Source organism: Wyeomyia smithii, chromosome 1, assembly GCF_029784165.1.
Source record: "Wyeomyia smithii strain HCP4-BCI-WySm-NY-G18 chromosome 1, ASM2978416v1, whole genome shotgun sequence".
Lineage (NCBI taxonomy): Eukaryota > Metazoa > Arthropoda > Insecta > Diptera > Culicidae > Wyeomyia > Wyeomyia smithii.
The window spans coordinates 188,194,449-188,216,166 of NC_073694.1; the positions used below are offsets into that span (position 1 = coordinate 188,194,449).

The following is a 21,718-nucleotide window of genomic DNA, read 5'->3' on the forward strand; positions in this document are numbered from 1 at the left end:
TGATTTATGACGGCACAAAATCCGGGACATCATATTTCGGTCGTTCAATTGTATGCATAAATTCTTTCAGCTAACGGGAAGTGTAACTTTAGGAGTTTTTCCTAAGTCGACTGCCTAATAATGACAATATTATTTTTAGAGCCAAAACGGTTTGTTAGATTGGTATAGTATAGTTTTTTTTTTTTTTTTTTTTTTTTTTTTTTTTTTTTTTTTTGATGGCGAACACAGTAGTCGTGTTATTGTGTGGTGATATAAAATTGTTAATTTGCGTGTGAAATAGTGAAGTGATTCACGATAGATATATTCTAACGTGTTTCGGTAGTGAATCTACACAAGGCTAAGTACGAGAACAGTTGCTTTAAGCAGCAAGTTCGCGTTAAAGTTTGATAAAATAAAATCCCCCCCCGGCGCTTTCACAGCAGCGGTGGTGGCGATCGTTTTTTTCCTTGCCTCTGTCTCTCTTCTCTGCATGCTTGTTGGTGTAGCGTCCCGCGTTTAACCTGTATTGTGTCATGATTTGCTCCGGCTGTAGTTCGGCAATTGTATTATCAGATTTGCCGTTGAAATGTGTGGGCTTTAACTGTGCACGTTTGTTTCACTACAAGTGCACCGGGCTCACCAAGGCGACGGCAAAGATGATTACAGACAACGATAATCTTTGCTTCAAGTGTGATGAGTGTTTATCAAACCAGTGTTGTGGTGGGCAACATTTGACTCCGGACATGAAGCGTATCGAAGAAGAGATGCAGAAATTAACCTCTCTCTCTGACTCGGTCATTCAAATGCGGGATCAAATTGCGACCCAGATAAACAGCGCGATAAATATCAGTATGGAACAGTTGAGATCAAATGTAAAGGAATCTCTTGAAAAATTATTATGTGAGAAATTTGAAAAATTGAATCATTCGGTTTTGCAATTGAATACAAATCAGAATATAGCTGCTATTAATAATGCTCGCGCGCGGATTGGGAGGATTCCTTCTGAATCGGACCAAATCGGCAAAAAGCGTAGAATCGAATACGAAAATAATGACGATGTTTTTGACGACGGTGCAACTTTTGCGCAAGTTGTTAAAAGTCGCGGTAAAAACAATAAATCTAACTCAAGTAACAAAAGTAATACTAATATCGGATTTAAACCGGTTAAACCTAAGACTCGTCCGGTTATTGTGATTAAACCGAAAGAGTCCAAACAACCTTGCGAGGAAACTCGGAAGTTTTTGAAAACTAACTTAGATCCTAAAACACACAAAGTTAGTAATTTCAGGAACGGTAAAGATGGTTCCATTATTGTCGAATGCGCCGTTGGCGAAAATATTGATTTAGTGAAAAATGGCATTCAAAGCAATCTGGGTGAAAAATACAGTGCTGTTGTTCCCACGTCGGTGCCTAGATTGAAAGTAGTGGGCATGAGTGAGAATCTTTCTCCTGATGTTTTCATTGACTATTTAAAGAGTCAAAATGATTGCATCACAATCAATGAGGTAAAAGTAGTTAATATGTACGAAAATCCACGCTTCACCTATAACAAGTATAGCGCGGTAATTGAAGTTGATTTAGAAACGTATAATAGTTTGTTATCTGCTAAGCAAGTAAATGTAGAGTTTGATCGGTGCTTAGTATTGCCCGCGATAAATGTGCTAAGATGCTTCAAATGTGGAGAATTTGGACACAAGAGCATGAATTGCAAAAATTGTGATGCATGCTCTAGGTGTAGCCAAAACCATAAGACATCTGAGTGTACATCTACTGTATTGAAATGCGTCAATTGTGTAAAAACGAATAAAGAGCGTAAAACTAATTTGGACGTCAACCATGCCGCTTTTAGTTCAGAGTGTTTAATTTATAAAAGACTATTCGAGCAAAAGAAAAGCAGCTTGCGTTTCAATAAATAGCAAACAAGCTCCAACGAGAATGTGAATAAGTTTGATTTTTTGTATTTTAATATTGCGGGGTTGACAACAAACTACGTTGCATTACGTCAGATTGTTGAAGATAAACGTCCACTTTTGGTGTTTTTATCAGAGACTCACATTGTCGATGATGAAGCATTTGAACAATATAGTATTCCGGGATACAATGTTGCTGCTTGTTTATCACATTCTAGGCAAACTGGCGGTGTTGCTATTTATGTCAGAGAATCAGTTCAATTCCAGCTTTGTCACAACGAAGCTAAGGATGGTAACTGGTTCTTGGGCATTACAGTAGTTGGTGGCATGAAGGTGGGCAATTATGGTGTTTTGTATCATTCTCCTAATGCTAGTGACCGCCGTTTTCTTGAAATATTGGAAAACTGGCTTGATGAATTTCTTGATTTGAGTAAAATAAATATAGTGACGGGCGATTTTAATATTAACTGGCGAGATGATGCAAATTCGAATCATTTGAAGCGTTTAGTTGAGTCTTTCAATTTGAAACAGAGTGTAGATGAATATACGCGTATTTCCCAGCGGAGTAGAACTTTGATTGACCATGTTTATTGCAATTTTGATTCGATTCGTTCAGTTACGAATTCTGATATGAAAATAACCGATCATGAGACATTAGTAATTAATGTTCTAGAAAACTTGAATAATAATAATAATGATTCAATAAAATTGAAATGCTGGAGAAAATATTCGAAACAGGCTGTTTCGAACCTTGTTGAGAGAAGCTTGGGTTTTCCAATCGCGACCGGTAGTTTAGATGAATCTGCAGCTGTTCTTACTAACATTTTGAAGACGTGTACGAATCAATTAGTTGAACATAAATTTGTTTCGCTGAAAAACTCGAACAGCTGGTATAGTTTGGATCTTTTGCGCCTAAAGCGCAAGAGAGATAAACTGTACAAAAAGTTTTGTAGATCAAACAATCTGAATCATTGGATTGAGTACACGTTCGCGCGTAATAAATATTCACAAGCGATTAAAAAGAAGCGTTGTGAATATATCCAGAGAAAGATTGTTCAACATCAAAATAACAGCAAAGAGTTATGGAAAATTTTGAAATCTTTGTTGAAACCTAGTAATTGTAAACCGCGGTCCATAACTTTTGAAGGCACATTAGAACATTCAGAACAAATTATTGCATCTAGATTTAATGATTATTTTGTCAATAGTGTTTCATTGATCAATCAATCCATTGAATTGGTCGAGGAACCCGACGAAATAAAACAGCCGATTAACAGTAGTTGTACATTTGATGGTTTTCACCCAATCACGTTAGAAGAACTGAGAAAAATTTGTTTTTCATTAGGTAAAACGGCTGGAGTAGATAATGTAAATGCTAGAGTTATTCAAGATTGCTTCAATGTCATTGGTCACACTTTGCTGGACCTCATTAATGAATCGTTGCAAACAGGGCACGTGCCTTTGGTGTGGAAAGAATCGTTGGTTGTTCCGATTCAAAAGGTTGCTGGAACGATTAAAGCCGAAGAGTTTCGTCCCATCAACATGTTACACACATTAGAAAAGATATTAGAACTAGTTGTTAAAGGCCAGCTTCTAGAATATTTAAATAGTAACTCGTTGCTAATTCCGGAACAATCAGGCTACCGGGAAGGCCACTCATGTGAAACCGCGTTAAACTTAGTACTAGCAAAATGGAAAGATAACTTAGAAAATAGAGACACAATATTTGCTGTTTTTTTGGATCTAAAACGCGCTTTTGAGACAATTTCTAGGCCCTTATTGTTGAACACAATCAAGCGCTTTGGAATTTCGAGTACTGCATTCAGATGGTTTGAAAGCTATTTGTCTGACAGAACTCAACGGACTGTTTTTAATGATTCTGTTTCTAGTCCCGTGGAGAATGATCTTGGAGTTCCACAGGGAAGTGTATTAGGGCCCCTTTTGTTCATTATGTATATAAATGACATGCGACGAGTTTTACGTTTTTGTGATATTAATCTTTTTGCCGATGACACCGTATTATTCATTGCAGCTAAGAACGTAGAAGAAGCCGTTTCACACTTGAACGAAGATTTACGTTCTCTAAGCAGATGGTTGAAGTATAAGCAATTGAAATTGAATATTGATAAAACTAAATTTATGATTTTCTCGCGCACCGTTGTAAATGATGATGTCTCTGTTTTGATTGATGATGAGGCAATTGGTCGCGTTCGGGAGATTAAATATCTTGGCGTGATTATTGATGACAATCTAAAGTTCAACGCTCACATTGACAATGTCATCAAGAAAATTGCCAAAAAGTATGGAATTCTATGCCGTCTGAAAAACGAATTAACGATTAGTAGTAAAATACAGCTATACAAGTCAATCATCTCTCCACATTTGGATTTTTGCCCTACTTTTTTATACTTAGCCAATAACACACAACTGTTGAGGTTACAGCGTTTGCAGAATAGAATAATGCGTTTGATTTTAAATTGTGATAGATTAACTTCCTCTGTTTTCATGTTGGACGCTTTGCAATGGCTATCTGTGAAGCAGCGAGTTGTTTATTTGTCTATGGTGTTCATTTTTAAAATAATTAATGGTTTGCTACCTCAATATTTGAGTGATCGAATTGAAAGAGGAAGAGATTTTCATAGATATAACACTAGAACCGCGGATGAAATAAGAACACCTTTCTTTCTAACGAGAGCTTCACAAAATTCATTGTTTTATAAAGGTATAAATTTTTTCAATTCGATGCCAAGACATGTTAAACGTGCACCAACACTTGCGGAGTTCAAGAGACAATGTATTTCACACGTGAAAGTTTCTATTGTATAGAACGATACTAAGTTTTTCAAAATGATGTAGAGTTCACCTGACGAAGTTTGAACAAACGGATCTTAAATGACGAAGTTTAACAAACGGATTTATTTTAGATGAACTATTTGTTTTGGTTTCTATTCATATATTGATTGTTTTATTGAAGCTTGTAAATGACGAAGTTTTATACGAACGGATCTGATTGTGTTGTAAAATTTTATTTATATGTTTATATTAAATTGGACTTTTCTAAATTTATAACAACAAAACTACTGTGTTCGTCACGGTGATGATGATGGATTTTTTTTTCTCTCATTATTGTTGTTGTAGCTTTAAAAATAATAGAAAGAGACTACAAAAGCTTGAGCCTCGCGCGCGGTTTTCAGATATAAATGATTTCTTTTAGCAAATTAAAATTGTTATTTGAATGCTTAGAGAAAATCATGAAATAGTTGTGGTTGGTCTGGCTGAAGGTCATGAAAACCCTGTACTAGTTTTGTGTGCTCTATGAATCAAGTATACAGTTTTTGAAGAAGTTTATATCTGGAGGTAAAATCAGTTCGTTTTTTTTTTTTGTTTTGTATAACTGATTGAAATGTGATCACATTAATTATCTATAGATAAATCGTCCAGCTCAAACCTTTGTAGGGGTATGTGGCGGGACCATCATCATCATCATCATCATAGTATCTTCGGCATAGTTGTAAATAGTAATTTTGTACTTTTGTCCTGAATAAAATAGAAAACAATCATTTTTTGATTATTAGTTATTTATTTTTATTTTTTTGAAGAATTCTGATTCTTGAAAAGTAACTTGAACTTTGAGAAACTAATAATAATAGTTTTGGTTTTTCTAAAAACCTTTGTCTTGCGGCGTATTTTTTCTCGAAGGACAAAATACTGTTTCAACCTATGCTGAAGATGTTAATACGATCAAAAATGGTTTCGTTTCATTTTTATCTATGATCGGACTACCATTAATGTTTAGTTAATCATTTTGTTGTTTTAGGGAAGTAAAATTTGTAATATGCATTTTTATAAAACATTAATTTTAATTTTTTCTATTTTTTATTTTGTTAAAAAAAAAGTTTTTTTTCACAGTTTAATTTTTTTTGAAAAGGCGAAACTATTATTTACAACTTTGCCTAAGACGAGACACCGATCAAGCAAACCGTTTTGGCTCTAAAACTATTTGTAATCGTCACTAGCCCTCTGACATAAACCCATTTCACAAATTATTCGTGATTCAAACAAAATAACAAATAGAGATTTCATGCCCGTAAGAACATCTGTGCAAAGTTTCAGCGAAATTAAAAATGACAATTTTTGGCAATTACTACTCACGTAAGATTTATGGTAGTTACTACTCACGTGATATGACGTGTTTTGGTGACGGCTAGGGGCACCAAACTTCACAGGAATGGTTGAGAAGCTATAACCTTTTTTTTCCGTGTTGGGTATTTTCGTCACTGCGACCAATTTTTTGATATTTTGTGACATAAAAAGAGCTATAACCTTTCTAGGGCAGCATTTTTTTGCTTCACAGAGCGCATTTATTTCTATTTGGTTTTTGACTCAGGTTTCTAGTTAATTTAAAAATGAAATTCCAAGATTTTTCCCGAATGTAAATGTTTTCCAGAACTTTGTTCTGGAATCAATCAAGATAACGCAATCATTATATCATATGTGAATTACGTTTCTCATAGAAATAAAAATGCAATTATGTAGTTTCGAGTTTTCAGATATAAGGTCAGAGCCGAATTTAGAATTGTGGGGCCCAAGGCCCAGTTTTCAGTGGGGGCCCCAAAATAAATAAACCGTTTTTTTTTCTATCGTACGAGTACGAGATTTGGATCGGAGGTGCCAGATGTTTTTGAAAGATGTCTGCAACTGCTCGAAAACCAGAAATTTTTCCTTCATATCTGAAAAAAAAACTACCGCAATTTGAAAAAGTTGCGATCCACAGACAAAAATTTGCACACAATTTGGGAAAGACTGTATGGCGACCCTGACAATAATCTACAGAAACTAGGAAAAAACTTCACACACCTGCTGCCCTTTCAAGCATAGTTGTCCCAGCGTACATAAGGTTTGTGTAGAACATGGGACTACTCTGATTGGAACGGCAGTCTGCAGGTCAATAAAATCTGCACACGGATTTTGAAAATCTGCATTTTGCAAAGCACATCTGGTATCCCTGATTCGGACAAGTAAGCAACAGCAATCTTCTGGATGTCGACATCTTCTGGATGTCGTTGTGATAATAGTGTTCGCGAAAAAATAACACTGAAGGAAAGTTTCAGATTGAAATGGTCTGTTCAAATTTTCTAGCTGTAAATCGAACTTTTGATTGAATCTTTTCTCTAAAAGCAACCATGCATTTTGGAATTTTTGGCCCTTTTAAAAAAATCATGAGAAGAAAAAAAAATGGTCGACTTGTTGTAATTTGAGAAATGCTCATCGAAAAATGTATACCAAAATTTGTATTGATTCCCGATGCATGAAACGTGAAAATGTTATCTAGGCTATACCCGAAAAAAAATTTCCAATATATTTTGCGGTGAGAACAGTAAATGGACAAGGTTTTTTATTGTAACCATAAAAAACATGGTATGTTTACTGTAAGCTTGCACACGTTTTTTGTTATTACCATGTTTTAACAACGTTTTTTGTTATTTAATCTACCACCGACAATAATTTTACCATGAAAAACATTGTCAGTGACTTTTAAATGTATGGGAAAAGTGCCTGAAAAATTGCTGTTAAGATACATAACAACCCCCCTTTTTCATGGTAAAAATGGCAAAAACAATGTTTTTTATTGTTCTGGACAATGATGTTTAATGTGAAACTGATGTATTTAAAATTAAAAATATAGTTAAATCATGGTGAAACTATGTACAATTACAGTAACTTTTAAGGTTTTTTTATGTATTTTTTTTTTCGGGATACACTCCGATAGATTTTTCATGAAAAAAAAATTTTTTTTGCTACCCTTTCTGTTCCGTATATTCTAAGCATGTGACTACCGAATTAATAGAAAAAATCGCCTCACAAATATGCTTATAAGGCCAAAAAAATAAGGATGACGAAAGAAGTCTATAAATCTAACGCACAGGAAGAGAGATCCTTAGGGCAAAATTTATTAAACAACGAAACTAATAATATAGTACTACTAAAGTCACACTGTCAAAGCTTTCGTGATATATGGAAATTTTTGGTCAATCTCATTTTTTTTTCAAACGTTTGACGCAAACATTACATTTTATTTGGATAATTTTCGACTGTTTTCGTTCTGTAATTTTTTAAAGCATTTTTATCTCATTTTTTTACATTTGCCAGCCTAGTTAATACTTCGCTTCCTATTCTAACCCATAAACAGGTTTGTTGTGAAATTCTGATTGTGAATACCAAATCCAAAAGTAGTTTTTCTTTCCTTTTGACGAGAAGTGTTTATGGAATTTCTAAGTGTTCACTCAACATTATTATCGGGGTTCCTTTAGTTTTCTTAAACTCCCGAAGATATGTTAAGGTTTTTGATAGTTAGCGCCCAATGAATTTACTTTGGTCCTATTGTTGAGCATTTTTTGAAATTTTCTTTATTATTATTTCCGATAATTTACGCGTTCGTACGCGAAAAAAGCTACGCGTAACCAGGGGCGACTCGTCCATAGGTGCAACCTGTGCATTGCACACGGTGACGCCAGGCAAAAAACATATTTCAGACGCAAATTTATATCAATATTTTATTGGTTTTTAGTTTTACTTTCAATTATTAACGACTAGAATGACTTGCGCGATTACGCGGACATGATTGTGATTACTTCCTCAAATTGCGTTTTCCAAAATTTGTAGTTGAACAGGCAGATTCAAAAGCCACGAGTCGCCCCTGCGCGTAACATTAGTTCCAGATATATTTTATTTAGCTTTAGTTTTTTTTCTTCAAATTCCACGTCAGAAGTGTTATTTTCTTCCACCTAAGAAGACCTTTTGACATAGAGTTACACCATATGCATTGCAGCCCACTAATTGAGAATTAAAAGCAATTTTTAATGTATATCACACTACAATGCACCTTGAGAATGAAGATCTATTTGAACTAAATCCGCATTCTATGTTGCCATCGCTAAAGGCCTGCGGTTGAGTGAAAAAAAAAAGTAATACGGCCAACGCTGCGCGCTGGTCAAGAATACAGCGGACCCATTCCATCTCGCGATTTACCTCGCTTCTCAGTGAAGCAGATCCGTTTTCAGTTAACACCATCCACCGCTTGGCCGAAGGGAAAAGTAAAACACGGTAGAAGTGCTGTAAAAAGGCAGGAAAACACTGACAAGAGAAATTTAAAGAAGCTCACGAAGCAACCAAAGCGGCGGTGTTGATATGGGTAGTCAGCGACCGTGACGTCCATCATTTACGGCTTCCGGAGGGAAGTGTATATTATGATGGGCTGATCAGCGGTAGTTCTCCCCTGCTTAGCGTGGTCTTCCCGAACCCTGCTAGTATCGGAGTGGATAAAAAGTGTTTTGGCTGGTGTGCACGTCAGAGCGCGGCTTTCCGCGTGTGCTATATGTAGCATAAGACGTCAAGTGGCCGAGGAGAAAGGGGCTGGCCCAAAGAAAGACCCTCATATGAGGCTAACTGCTGTGATGCGAAAAGTGGTCTTATAGCAATAAAAAATCATATATTGTACTGATTGATTAACTAATTACACGGCTAATAATGAAACAGAAAGCTTAAGCCAGGTGACTGTGCTAGTGAGTAGATGAGATCACCAATATCATAAAGCACCTCTAAAGGCGTGAAGGTTTCGAATGAGAAGCGTTAAACTAGGAGAAAAGTTTAAGCTTGTTTAAGAAGTGGTATTGCAATGTTATCAATCATTTTGAAATGTTTACAAATATACACAAAACAACAATGGATTACTGAAGATAACGCCCCAGTGTTTTGTATTGGATCGTCAATTTACAGTAGCGTCAAAAGTATCATGTGGCAACGAAGGCAAATTTGCATCTCTTTTAATGCTCTTTGAACCTATACAAGAAAAAATCTGATCACATTACTTCTGTTGTTGTCGTTAGTCATATAAAAAAGAATATAGGAGCCTATTACAGAAGAGTTTCACTCGCGTTCTTAAGGTGAAACTCCGTGCACGAATTTCGTCCGAATCTATTGATTTCAATATCTCAATTAAATTGAATAATAGTTCGTTATGTAGGTACAATAAGCTAGCTATCATGATAAAATTTAAAATGTCTACAATTTTTTTATTATTTCCCATTTTTCGACTAAAATTTGCCTTGCTTTAAATACTCAATTTTTGAAAAAAGAAAAGGTCAGTTGGGTGAAATCAATAAGAATTTTTTTCAGGCGTGTCATCTTCATGGGTGACATCAGGGAGAATAATTAAATTGGTAAACACAGGTTTTGCCATAGAGCTCAGACTGAAAAAAAATTAAAAAAGGATTCTAGCTTTTTAATTTTTTCTTTGAATTATGTGCTCATAGCAAAGATAACTTTTTCAGAGATCTGAATGAGTTTTTCCGTAAGCAAACTTAGAAGTGACGAACCCGGCGAGCAAATAACGGCCTTTTGACACACTTCTGCATTTGCTAGGGGCGGCTACAATAATCTTTCATTTTTCCAGTTTAGGGAATTTTTTCTTTCGCTTTTATCGACCAGTGTTATCAGTTACCAATTGTCAATGGAAACGTGCTTACTCTACTGATTTTGATTATACTATCGGACAATTTGTTGTTTTTAAGCCAAGACATGTTAAAATCTGCTAAAACCATGAATTGGTATTGAACTGAATAAATTTTGTTATTACTTCATTTAAAAATATAACAAATTACAATTATTGGTTACAAGATAATTGTTGACTTACTTACTTCAGCAGCCTAGAGCCGTGATGGCTCGTGCCGTATCAAGAATTTTCATCCATTCTACTCGGTCCTGGGCTACTCGTCGCCAATTTCATAGACGTCTCGATACTCGTAGATCCGCTTCAACCTGGTCAAGCCATCTAGCACGTTGCACACTGGAAAAAAAGGGACCCAAATTCCCAATAATTAGAAGCCTGGGCTGGAAATGTGGATTCCGTGTTTTTCACTAAATAATCGCCGCTAGACTGGCAACCTAATGGTGCTGTAGTTCAAGAAACGACCTTTATTCCTCAACAGACACATCCTTTCTTTGATCGCCTTCTCACCCTTGCGACAGATCTCCTGCAAAGCCACGATGCCAAATTTGCGAGGTTCTAGCTGCTCAAGTAGCACCCTGTCTCCGCCCCTGACCTGGGAAACAGACGCTCAGAAAGGCTCAGCCTACCTCCTCCTTCCTATTAGCATACGATAGAGGTCCCACTACGGGTTGACTACCATGATCTTTTGCTTGGTTACTCGTATCCCGGCAGGGTCCATAGGATTCAGCAACTCCAGGATGCTATGGGCCACAATGGGTCGTTTACCAACCATTTTAGGACATTTTGCATAAAAAATCGATTTAGACAATTTCTTGAACTACTTCCTGTTCTTTTTTCATCGGTCAAAAAAGTTATTATTTGTTCATCATTTGTTTATTTGATCGGCCACTAGCACATCTCAAGGCTATCGGGCAAAGGTCAAAACAGTAAAACTTTGGCCGCCTAGTGGCGTCACTGTCCAAAGTCCGATAGAGCGAAAATTTTGCATTGGGACTTTTTTGGAAAAAAAAGAAACTTCTGAGCCCTACCACTAAACGAAATCCGAAGCTCAATTTGGTCTAATACATTCCATTGGCGCCCTAATCGATCGGCTGCATCTTGAAGAGTCGGTTGTATGTGCAAGTTTATGCAAGTGTTACATTGATAGGTATGAATAAAAGCCCACCTTGAGTATTTAGAAACATTTGTCGATTTCTGGACTTTTTTATAAAAATCTGCAGCCGTCATTCCATACGATTGTTTGTTATTTATCACTTTTTCAGGTTATTAACAAGTTTTATCATTTTTGTTGGATTTTGCTTACCAAATTACATGAATTCTTGAATGTGTGCAAAATTGCTTTGACAAAAATAAAAGCCCACCTCCCAAAAAGTTATATTAAAATCATTGGAAACTTTTGAGTAACTCGTCGTTTTCACATGTTATGATAGCTAGGGCTGGGCGATATTATTTACAATCACTCAGTGGTTCAGTTGACGCGTCATAAACAAAGTGTTTTTAACATTGGCACATAAAAGTCGATCGATCTGGAAGAGGCCGTCGTCGAAAGACCGATAGCCGGACAGATCAACGAATCATCCGGGAAGTGAAGAAATCTGCTAAAATATCGGTCCAAGTGATTCAAGAAAACCTCTCGTTGGCGGTTTCGGCTACAACCGTACGCCGAAGACTAGCTAAGCATAGACTCAAAATCAGATTCACAAAAAAGTCCATTCATCAGCAAGAAAAATAAACTGAAACGGTTGGGATTTGCCCGGAAACATGTGAACAAACCCAAACATCGAAATTTGAGCTTTTCAATAAGAAGCGGGGTGGAAGGGTGTGGCGAAAGGATGATAAACGATTGCAGGAATTTGCAGGCTACAGTAAAGCACGGAGGAGGCAACGTAATGGTGTGGGGATGCTTTTCCTGGGCTGGTGTTTCATGGAATTGTGACAGCAGATGTCTACATTGATATCCTCAAGGACTACATAAAGGAATTTGTTATTTCTTGAGCTCGGGATTCAAATCTTGTTTTCTATTTTAGTTTTGCGTGTAACTGAAATAAAGTGTTTGCTTCGAGTTTTATGAATTGAATATAGCTCTATATGACGGAAATGCAATAAAAAATGTTGTTTTTATATTAAAGACTAATGAAAACGCTATTTTACTTGGAATTTTTTTCTTCAATCAAAAATGAGAAAATCGGTATCAAATGCTGTTATTAATACAATGTAAACAACTCTTTGTTTATATCGCACAGCTTTAGCTGTCATAATATGTGGAAACCTACACTCAAAATATTTTTCACGTTATAATTACCGGAAAAGCTTTTTAATTTTTTTCCACTGTCATTTTCACGTAGATTTTATGTGATTGTCATTTGAGTTCATTATGAGCTGGTGAGATGATTTATCCTTTGAACCCTTATTCAGTAGACATATGCATTTCATGGGAGTTTCACGTAGAATTCAACTACCAGTAAAGTAAAATGCATTTGATTGTCTGATAGCTACTACGTTTCATACAACGAAGAATTCTGTAAGCTCATGACTCGATTTTGGATTCTTATGGTTTTTCTAAAGCTCCCTTATTGACAAGCCATCGAGAAATTCCTTTTTATGTTCAAAGACTGATTCAGACAACAGCTTCGCCATTTTGATTTCTGTGTATTTTCACACGGAGAATTAACGCGATACTTATTCTTTTTGCTGTTGCCAATTTGACGTAGATGCTACGTGATAAAACATAGTAAGCTGTCACATAAATAAAGTTGTCACATAAATCATGCAAAATGACAGATACGTACAGGAAATTTCAATAATGTGAAAATTATTTTGAGTGTAGTTTATTCAAAGGTTTCTAATGTTTTTAGTATTTTTTTTAGCGGGTGGGCTTTTATTATTGTCAACGCATTTTTGCACACATTAAAGAAGTCATGTAATGGAGTAAACCAAATTCAACAAAAAAAAAATCTTGATAATTACTAGAAAGATTAATACTTAACAAAGAATTGTATGGAATGTTGGCAGCAGTTTTTGATAAAATATTCCAAAAATTGAGAAAAGTTTCTAAATATTCAAAGTGGGCTTTTATTTATGCCTACCACTGTAGCTTTGCAATTACCCTATTCAATGTTTTACATGGTTAATGCTCAGTCTTCACTGCACATAATGCCTTTTGCTTTATTTTGCTTTATTTTTTAGTTATCAATATGTGCATTTTGTTTTCAACTATTCTTTAGATTCTATTCTATTCTTTACCACTATTTTTTACCACAATATATCTAACTAATAATAGCAGTGGTCATAGGCTCCTACAGGAAAAAAAAATCTTAAGAAAACATTAGAAAATCTGAAAGGTGTTCTTTAATTATGTTCGAAAAGTCGCTGTGAACTAAAAATTAGGAAACAATTTTTTTTCTCTTGAAACAACAAGTAAATCATCGGAAAACAGTATAATACTACGCTCCAGCAGATATTTTTTTAAATTTCCGATTAGGAAATCAAAAGCACCTTTTTCCTCTGCGCTTCAAGTTGGATTCGATATTCTTCATTTCAAATTGGAAACGCTCTAGAGTGTTTTTTGTCTCTGTTTTTCTATACCGAGAGGATTTCTGGATTGTTGACTAACGTTTATCATATTTTGGCATGTAAATATTTATTTTGATTTATTGAAAAATCCCACATGATTTTTGAAAACAAAAAAAAAAAGACTGTTTCCTTTTGAACGGTTTAGCAAGACACAGGTGCAAAAAAATGGCAGACAATCAGAAAGAGCCTGGTCACTATTTACAAGTTTTTGGTTACATTTTACAAGATTTGAAGCCGCTTTCTGATCCCCTTTTTGGAATTTTGGTCACTAAAGTCACTTTTTCTGACCAGTTTAACCACTTTCAGCCCTGATACGTAAGAATTTGTGATACTGTTCTTTTCCGGTTCTCTGCAATTCTACGAATCAACCATTTATTCTTTGAGGAGTGTTTGCTTCCCTTACCACGTTTCTCGATTCGGTTAAGTTTATGCTATTTTTAAGCTAGCTTCCAACAGCCGCGTGCGTTGGGTGAATTTTACGTGCGATTTCTATGCTAGTAAGGCCTGCATCGAGACAGGCAGAAAAATTAAACATATTAAATATATGTTGAAATATCTCCACGAAATTTTATGATTTCTTATCTAAAGTATCTAAAATCTTATCTAAAGTAAATGAGTAATAGTTTATACATACTATGAATGAAAACCATATTATCTTTACATACTAGGGTAACGGGGGTATATTGTCCTGCTTTAGGTAGTGATTGCACAGTAGGGTGGGACAAAAAATGAATTCTAGCTCCCATGCACTTTTTGTGTTTCTTATGGGTCCAATGTATAACAACCGTGTAACTTTCCAGATCGATCGGTGTAACTATATTTTTTAACCCGATTTTTAAAGCTTCCATACGATTTTATATGAATCCACTTTTTCAAAAGTTATACTCTGGGGATGTCCAGTTTGGCTCCTAAAAATGAATCGATACCAGATAGGGTTTGCAATCCCAGGAACGATTTCCCGGGAAATAGCTTTTCCCGGGATTCCCGGATCCCGGGAACAGAAATATTAATTCCCGGGACTCCCCAGTTTCGCGAAAATTTTTATTAGATTTACTATAGTTTCTTATGCAATAGTGCAATAAAATTAAATACGTCAAACAGGTGCCTGAAATAAATAATTTAATAAAACTCAACTGACTTATTCCAAGTCGTATTGAACTGATTATTTAGTATTTTATCGTTTCATTCCGGTTTGTCTCGGTCACAGAAAACCACCGAATGGCGAAATAACGAAGTTAATCAATCAAAATTCTTCCTCGGAATCTTACGCTCCAACCAATGGTGAAATAAACTCCAAAAGGGTTTAAAATGTTGTTCTGTTAATGAAAACTAGATTTGAGGCGAAGTTGATTTCAAAGTATTCTAAAAATCGAACATTAGCGGTGGTTCAGCGGACTTAAGTAAAGATTTACAGAAGGAAATGCCATTTTTGAGCTTAACGGAAAATTGTCAGCGGATCTGAAGCGATTGTTTGACGACATGAGGACCTTTAATCCTCCTTTTTGTTACCTTTTACTGATAAACTTATTCAAAATCTCATTTTTGCTAAAAAAAAATCCGTTCTCGGTTCCCGGAAATTTCCGGGAAATAAGATTTTTCATTCCCGTTTCCCGGGAAATCGATTCCCGGGAATGTTGCAAACCCTAATACCAGAGTTTTTTGTAGGAAATTTTCCTGGGAAAAACTCTTCTGAAGACCGTAAGGCGCTACGATGCTTGTAGATTGAGGCATTTCCCTCAAACTGACTGAATATCTGACGAACGGCTCACCATTAAATTTTTCTAGCAATACTGCTGCAGCATGCAGCTAGTGAAAATTCAACCATGTGATAAGAAATGATATCGTGTATAACTTATCTTGGAGGGTTCTCCGAAAAGACTATAAGCAACTTACTACAAATATCATGTATCGATATATTTTTAGGAGCCAACTGGACATTTTTAGAGAATAAGTTTTGTAAAAATTGATTTTCCCATATAAAATCGTATGGAAACTTTAAATACCGGGCGCAAAAATATAGTTCCACCGATCGATCTGAAAAGTTACACGATTGTTATAAGGAACACGAAAAGTGCATGGGAGCGAAAAAATAACACTATCGCTCTTTTACTATATAACCGTGTCCTAGTCTATTGCATAGTTTAACAGAACACCCGATTTTTCCAACATGAATACCTGCTACCACTATTAAGAGCTAAGTGTCTTTTTTAAAATACATCGTTCAACAATGCAATTTATTGAAAAATACCCTAGAAATAATAAAATTTCTACGAAGCACTGACGCCATTACATTATATTGGGTAAACAATACAGGTCGCATCAGATTACTTTCTTCATGTGGATGTTACTGTATCGATCATCATAAAATTGAAACCAATTAGCTATAAGCCTGATGAAAGATTCGTTTTCAAATACGTATGATATTTCATTCCCATTTTGATTGCGAAATGTCACGCGGCACCTTGCGCCTCCTTTAAAAATATTGAATAAAACTGCTAATTCAATTGTGTATATATAATTTTTGTTTCCGGTTTCAAGACATCATCCTATAGAAACACGGCTTTTGCAAAATAGGACATATTGTACCGTGTCAAATAAACTATCTAAAAAAGCGAAATAAATAATTCAAAGTTCGAAAGTATTGCACTTGCTTGCTCTACTTCGTGAAATTTTCGATACATATTCAACAGTCGACAATTGCTTTCTGTGAAGCTGTAATTTCAACTATGTAGAGCATGTAATACAGTTTTGGGAATTTTATTTTTTGCTGCAATAAACTAGATTTTCAAAACTACCCCCATACACACATCCACTAATGCTTTGCTTTTATCTCGTTGATGTTCCAGCAGAAAATGTGTCATTTTCAGATATTTTGGGCTCTTCACAATCATCGCAATCTACCTCTACTTCATCGTCTCTGGGCGCGAACAGTAGCAACATCAGCAGCGGCAATGGCCATCAGCAGCCTTCATTGGCATCGTTTTCGTCGATCTCCTCCCTCGGTTGTCCAGACAGTGCCAGTATACTGGGATCGAGCCTAAGCGGACCGAACACAGCTTCATCACCCGTTGTCAACACCAGCAATCCGTTCAACTTTTCCGGATTGTCCTTGTCGAGCTCCAGCTTGAACTCACCGGAAATCGGCAGCAATGGTGGGGGAGGAGGCGGTGGTGGCGGTGGCCAATCACCAATTTACTACGGCAATGTGCACTCAGCCAAAAATTATGATGACTTTCGGGTAAGTACCATCGTCTTGAGGGCAAAAAAAAAGATGCTCCTACAAGAAAAGTCAATTATGAGAGGGACAAACAATTGAGATAAAAAGGTGATTAAAGAGTGTGTAAAATTAACTAGTTGGCAAGTTATGTCAGAAAGTTTTCCTCGCGCGGGCTTTCTTTTGCTCGTTGCTGGCACACGGCCAGAGTCGAAACGGTCGCAAATAGTTTTCTAATTTTTATTACTGGAACTGTTGCGTCTGCCGAACACAGGCGCTCCTGCTTGGATGGGTGGAAAAGTTTGCTATGACTATTTTTATCTCACCTTCTCCGAACATGTCACTGATTGCTGGCATCACTCACAGTGGGCTCGGGAGGAAAATCCGGCGGCTCAATAGGATCACTTTTATGAACATGCTTATATGAATATAATGCAACAAAATGTGTTGATTCATCTTACGTCTGATTTCTGTTCAATATTTTGTGACTGCCAATTATGGCTGGACATAAATGCGATACCATTCGACAAGCTTAAAATTTGCTTTTACGCAAATTAGAATAAACATTTGTTATTGTTTGTGTTATCAGAACAATCTATAAATAGCTTTGAGCTTCTTTTTTAAAAGTTACTCAAGCATTCTGTTTTTGAGTATTTTCTCTGTTTAAATTCCACAATCTACATGCTTCAACACAAGAGTAACTTTTGGTTACATTCAAAGACCGCTAAATAATCATGATTCTATCAGGAAGCTTCCTGTTTATGCGATAAGTGGAAATCGTACAAGCAAATTTTGGTAAAATGCTCACAAAGCCTTCAAGCATGGAATCCGTTTTGTGACGCCTTACATTCTTTTCGAGTTGTGGAACGATACGACTATTTCTCGGTGGTCGGACGCCTAGAGATCGGAAATAACTTAGATTTTTTACCTTCTACTAACAATTACTACTTGCTATGATTTTTGTGGATGAGACTGATGATTCCTCGCGAAGAAACAATAGAATTAAAAATTATCAACACGAAAAAGGGAAATTTGCCACATAACGTGAAGGCAGTTCTCTGGGTTATCCTACACTCGAATGAAAGATCAAAAATGCAACATGTACTCACTGAACTTTTTCGTCATTCTTATCAATTTCTCCCTGCAGTACGACAATGACATCAGCTTATCCAGCTCGAACAGTGCAAACAGTCTGACGTCGGAGACGCTGAAATTGCTCCAACGTAACATGAGCGGTTATGACGGCTCCCTGCCGACCTCCCCGAACGCGTCTTCTACCGCCGGCGGGGCCAGCACGAGATATTTTCGTGGCTCGCAACAACTCAACGACCTGAATCATAACTTCGAGCCAAGCAACACCTCTTCTCTCTTCGGAATTAATCAGTCGCTGTCACGTTCCAATTCCCCTCCTGACAACGACTCTAGTTTGCTGTCCAACTTAGATAGTACCAACATTTTGGACATGATCAGTTACCTCACCATCAGCCAGCAGCAACAGCAACAGCAGGGGGCGCATAATCAGTATCAATATGGCAACAATAATAACTGTAATGGCAACAGTATCAACAACAACGGAAATGGTCACTCACAGTATAATCAACATTCGAGCTCTAATCAGTTCTATCAGCAGCATGGAGGAAATGGCAATGGAATCTGCAACAGGGACTCATCCAGCGGCAGTTGTAGTGGCTTGGCGAGCAATTATGAGAGGTTGCAAAATTTACAGGCTCTAAACGCTTTACGCCTTCTGCAACAATCGCAGCAATTGTCTCAATTTCAACTTCAGCAGTATCAATTTAATCAACTGCTGCCGCACTACAGTGGCTCTCAGGTTAGTTTGATAGGCCTAAAAAGGCGGTGTACAAGTTAGTAACATTTCGTTTGGATTTTTTTATTGCAGTTGAAAAACTGGGCTCTACAGAATTCATCCTCATCATCAACGAATAGCAGTGGCAACGATATTAATCTCGACAGAATTGCACGATTTCATCGTTCATCAGCCGGTAACTTATTCTCCATCCCCTATAGCGTTAAGCTCTTCTAAACCTTTCAACCTTTTTTTGCCCCCAGCTCATTATGATGCAACGTGTACATGGAGTGGTGTGTTGCCTCCTCGCTCGCATCGTCTTGTCACTTATTCGTCGAAAATCTTTCTTGGGGGGATGCCTTGGGATATAAGTGAACAGTCATTAGTTCAAATCTTCAAACCATTCGGGTCAATCAAGTAAGTAGATCACTACGAAAAAAATGAGCTCCTTTTTTTAATTCTGTTTTTTATTTAATTAATTCAGAGTCGAGTGGCCCGGTAAGGAACAGCAAGCAATACAGCCTAAGGGATACGTGTACATTATATTCGAGTCGGACAAGCAGGTTAAGGCTTTACTGCAAGCCTGTACCTACACCGACGCAAACAGTTACAATGGATCTAACCGTGGAGGGACCAACTCTTCTGGGGCTTTGACTTTTTCGTCATCCGGTAGCGACGAGCAACAACTTCAACCGATTCAACAATCCGGACAACAGCTGCAATTGTATCAGCCGAATAAACTACTCACGCCACCAGGAGCTAAAATTAATTTCAAAATTTCCTCCAAGCGTATTAAATCCAAGGACGTCGAGGTGATCCCTTGGAACATTGCAGACTCTAACTACGTCAAATCCACCTCTCAGAAACTCGATCCTACAAAGACGGTGTTCGTTGGAGCATTACACGGTCAGCTGACGGCTGAGGGATTGGCTAAAATTATGAACGATCTTTTCGACGGGGTCGTGTATGTTGGGATAGACACGGATAAGTATAAGTATCCGCTAGGATCGGCACGTGTCACATTTAACAATTCCCGTTCCTACATGAAAGCTGTCGTAGCAGCGTTCATCGAAATCAAAACAGCCAAATTTACCAAGAAACTTCAGGTGGACCCGTATCTGGAGGATTCGCTGTGCTCGATGTGTGGAGTACAACACGGACCATATTTTTGTCGGGAAATAGTCTGCTTCAGGTATGTAGAGCTTATATTTAGACTAATTTCGAACAAACGTATACTGTTTTTAAAGCTGCTTGACCCAAAAAAATAAAAAAACAATTTTAGAGCTGTAATGTCTTCAGCAAAGTGGTTCCATTAATTGTTCTCCATTATATAGAGGTTGCAATTTTGTGATTGACGCACCTCAAAACACCAGTTTGTTTGCGAATTCGTTTTTTGTGACAAATTTTATAACAAACAACTTTAGTGGAGACATCATTTTTTTATCTTCGAAATAAATGAACGTTTGTGAAGTTTTCTATAGAATGCCCCTTGAAATCATTTATGATTATTTTTTCCCCGTTCGTTCCTTGGAATGTCCTGCGCCCTGTGATCTTTACAGTACGGCCACTTCCATACAGGCTTAGGAAAAAGACTGAAGAGCGACACAGTACTGACGACTTTTCTCCCTTTTTACTCCAACAGCCTCATGCATGAGCTATTCATGAGAGCTCACATACAGCTCCAGCTTACACAAGGCAACGAAACAGTCTCGTGTTGCACACGGCAGCTCATTTTTGGGCATGTATTTTGTTCGTTCGGACATAAAAGCGTAGTTTGCTCATTTTGAGGATGTCCTGTTGGCTTGGCTTGCGCTGTTAACAGCTTGCTGATCGGCTGCGGCTGTCATCGACTCGCACTTTTTCGTTTCTCCTTTTTCATAGGCCGGTGGCATATTGAATACAAAGCAAACCGTTTCATATGTGTTTCCATTGTTGATATTATTCCCCACGTAAGAAAAAACGTGCTTCGCACCATCTCTCTTTCATTCTTTCATCGGCCTTACTGTCGTGAATCATAATCACCTGACATCCCGCTCGGATTCGTGCCGAATGATGTCGAAGTTTATAGGCTGTCATTTTGTCATTTGCGACAGCTTGGAAGAACCAACAGAAATAAGGAAATGAAAAATTACAGGCCCGTTTAGCATTGCATGTGTGTGCTGTAGGGTGCCAGCCAAAATGGTCATCTCGAATTTCAAAAAAAAAAAAAAAACATATACAACATGTTCACCTGCTTGAAAAAACACCCTGTGCAAAATTTCAGCTCAATCGGCCTTTTTATCTTCATCTATAGTTTATTTGACACGGCACAAATACAATTCAATGTTTAATGGCGCCAATTATATCTGGTAGCTTACTTTCTAAAGTATCTTAATAACTAAAAGCAAATTTTTTATCCTCGCTGCCGACTACGAGCTGAAACTAAATCTAACTTAAAGCTAGAATATTTTGCATTAAAAGCACAGGTTTGCTGTTTGATGGTTTTCATTGCCATAGGTAAGCAGCATACTAAATTCGTTCCGCTGCTGGGCCAAGATATTACGGACTGGCATATTGGGTTGTTTCCATCGGGCCTTGAGAGTATCGTGCGGGTCTGATTGGTGTTTCCGGATCCGGGGTCTTAACGTGTTCTTGTCGTTTGCTTGGATGTAGGCGGAAGGGGATAGGACTAAACTGGGGCGTGGATGGATTTCAGGAAAACGTATATAAGGGACATGTAGGATAGG

General features: G+C 37.0%; 2 protein-coding genes across 13 annotated transcripts in view; both read left to right on the top strand.

The window, feature by feature from the left end:
- Nucleotides 1–21,718, top strand: part of LOC129724262 (cytoplasmic polyadenylation element-binding protein 4) — an 88,225-nt gene that overhangs the window by 53,852 nt on the left and 12,655 nt on the right. For 11 of the 12 annotated variants that reach the window (XM_055679001.1, XM_055679009.1, XM_055679016.1 and 8 more), the window contains exons 4-8: nt 16,818–17,209; nt 18,333–19,016; nt 19,086–19,188; nt 19,256–19,409; nt 19,477–20,184. In XM_055679001.1, coding sequence (XP_055534976.1) covers nt 16,818–17,209; nt 18,333–19,016; nt 19,086–19,188; nt 19,256–19,409; nt 19,477–20,184 — 2,041 coding nt within the window. The remainder of the gene's footprint in view (nt 1–16,817; nt 17,210–18,332; nt 19,017–19,085; nt 19,189–19,255; nt 19,410–19,476; nt 20,185–21,718) is intronic. The other variant, XM_055679081.1, reaches the window with a different exon arrangement.
- Nucleotides 467–2,577, top strand: LOC129724328 (uncharacterized). The gene is made up of 2 exons (XM_055679093.1): nt 467–1,484; nt 2,506–2,577. The coding sequence occupies exons 1-2, from the start codon at nt 513–515 to the stop codon at nt 2,521–2,523; spliced, it is 990 nt and encodes a 329-aa protein (XP_055535068.1). The 5' UTR covers nt 467–512; the 3' UTR covers nt 2,524–2,577.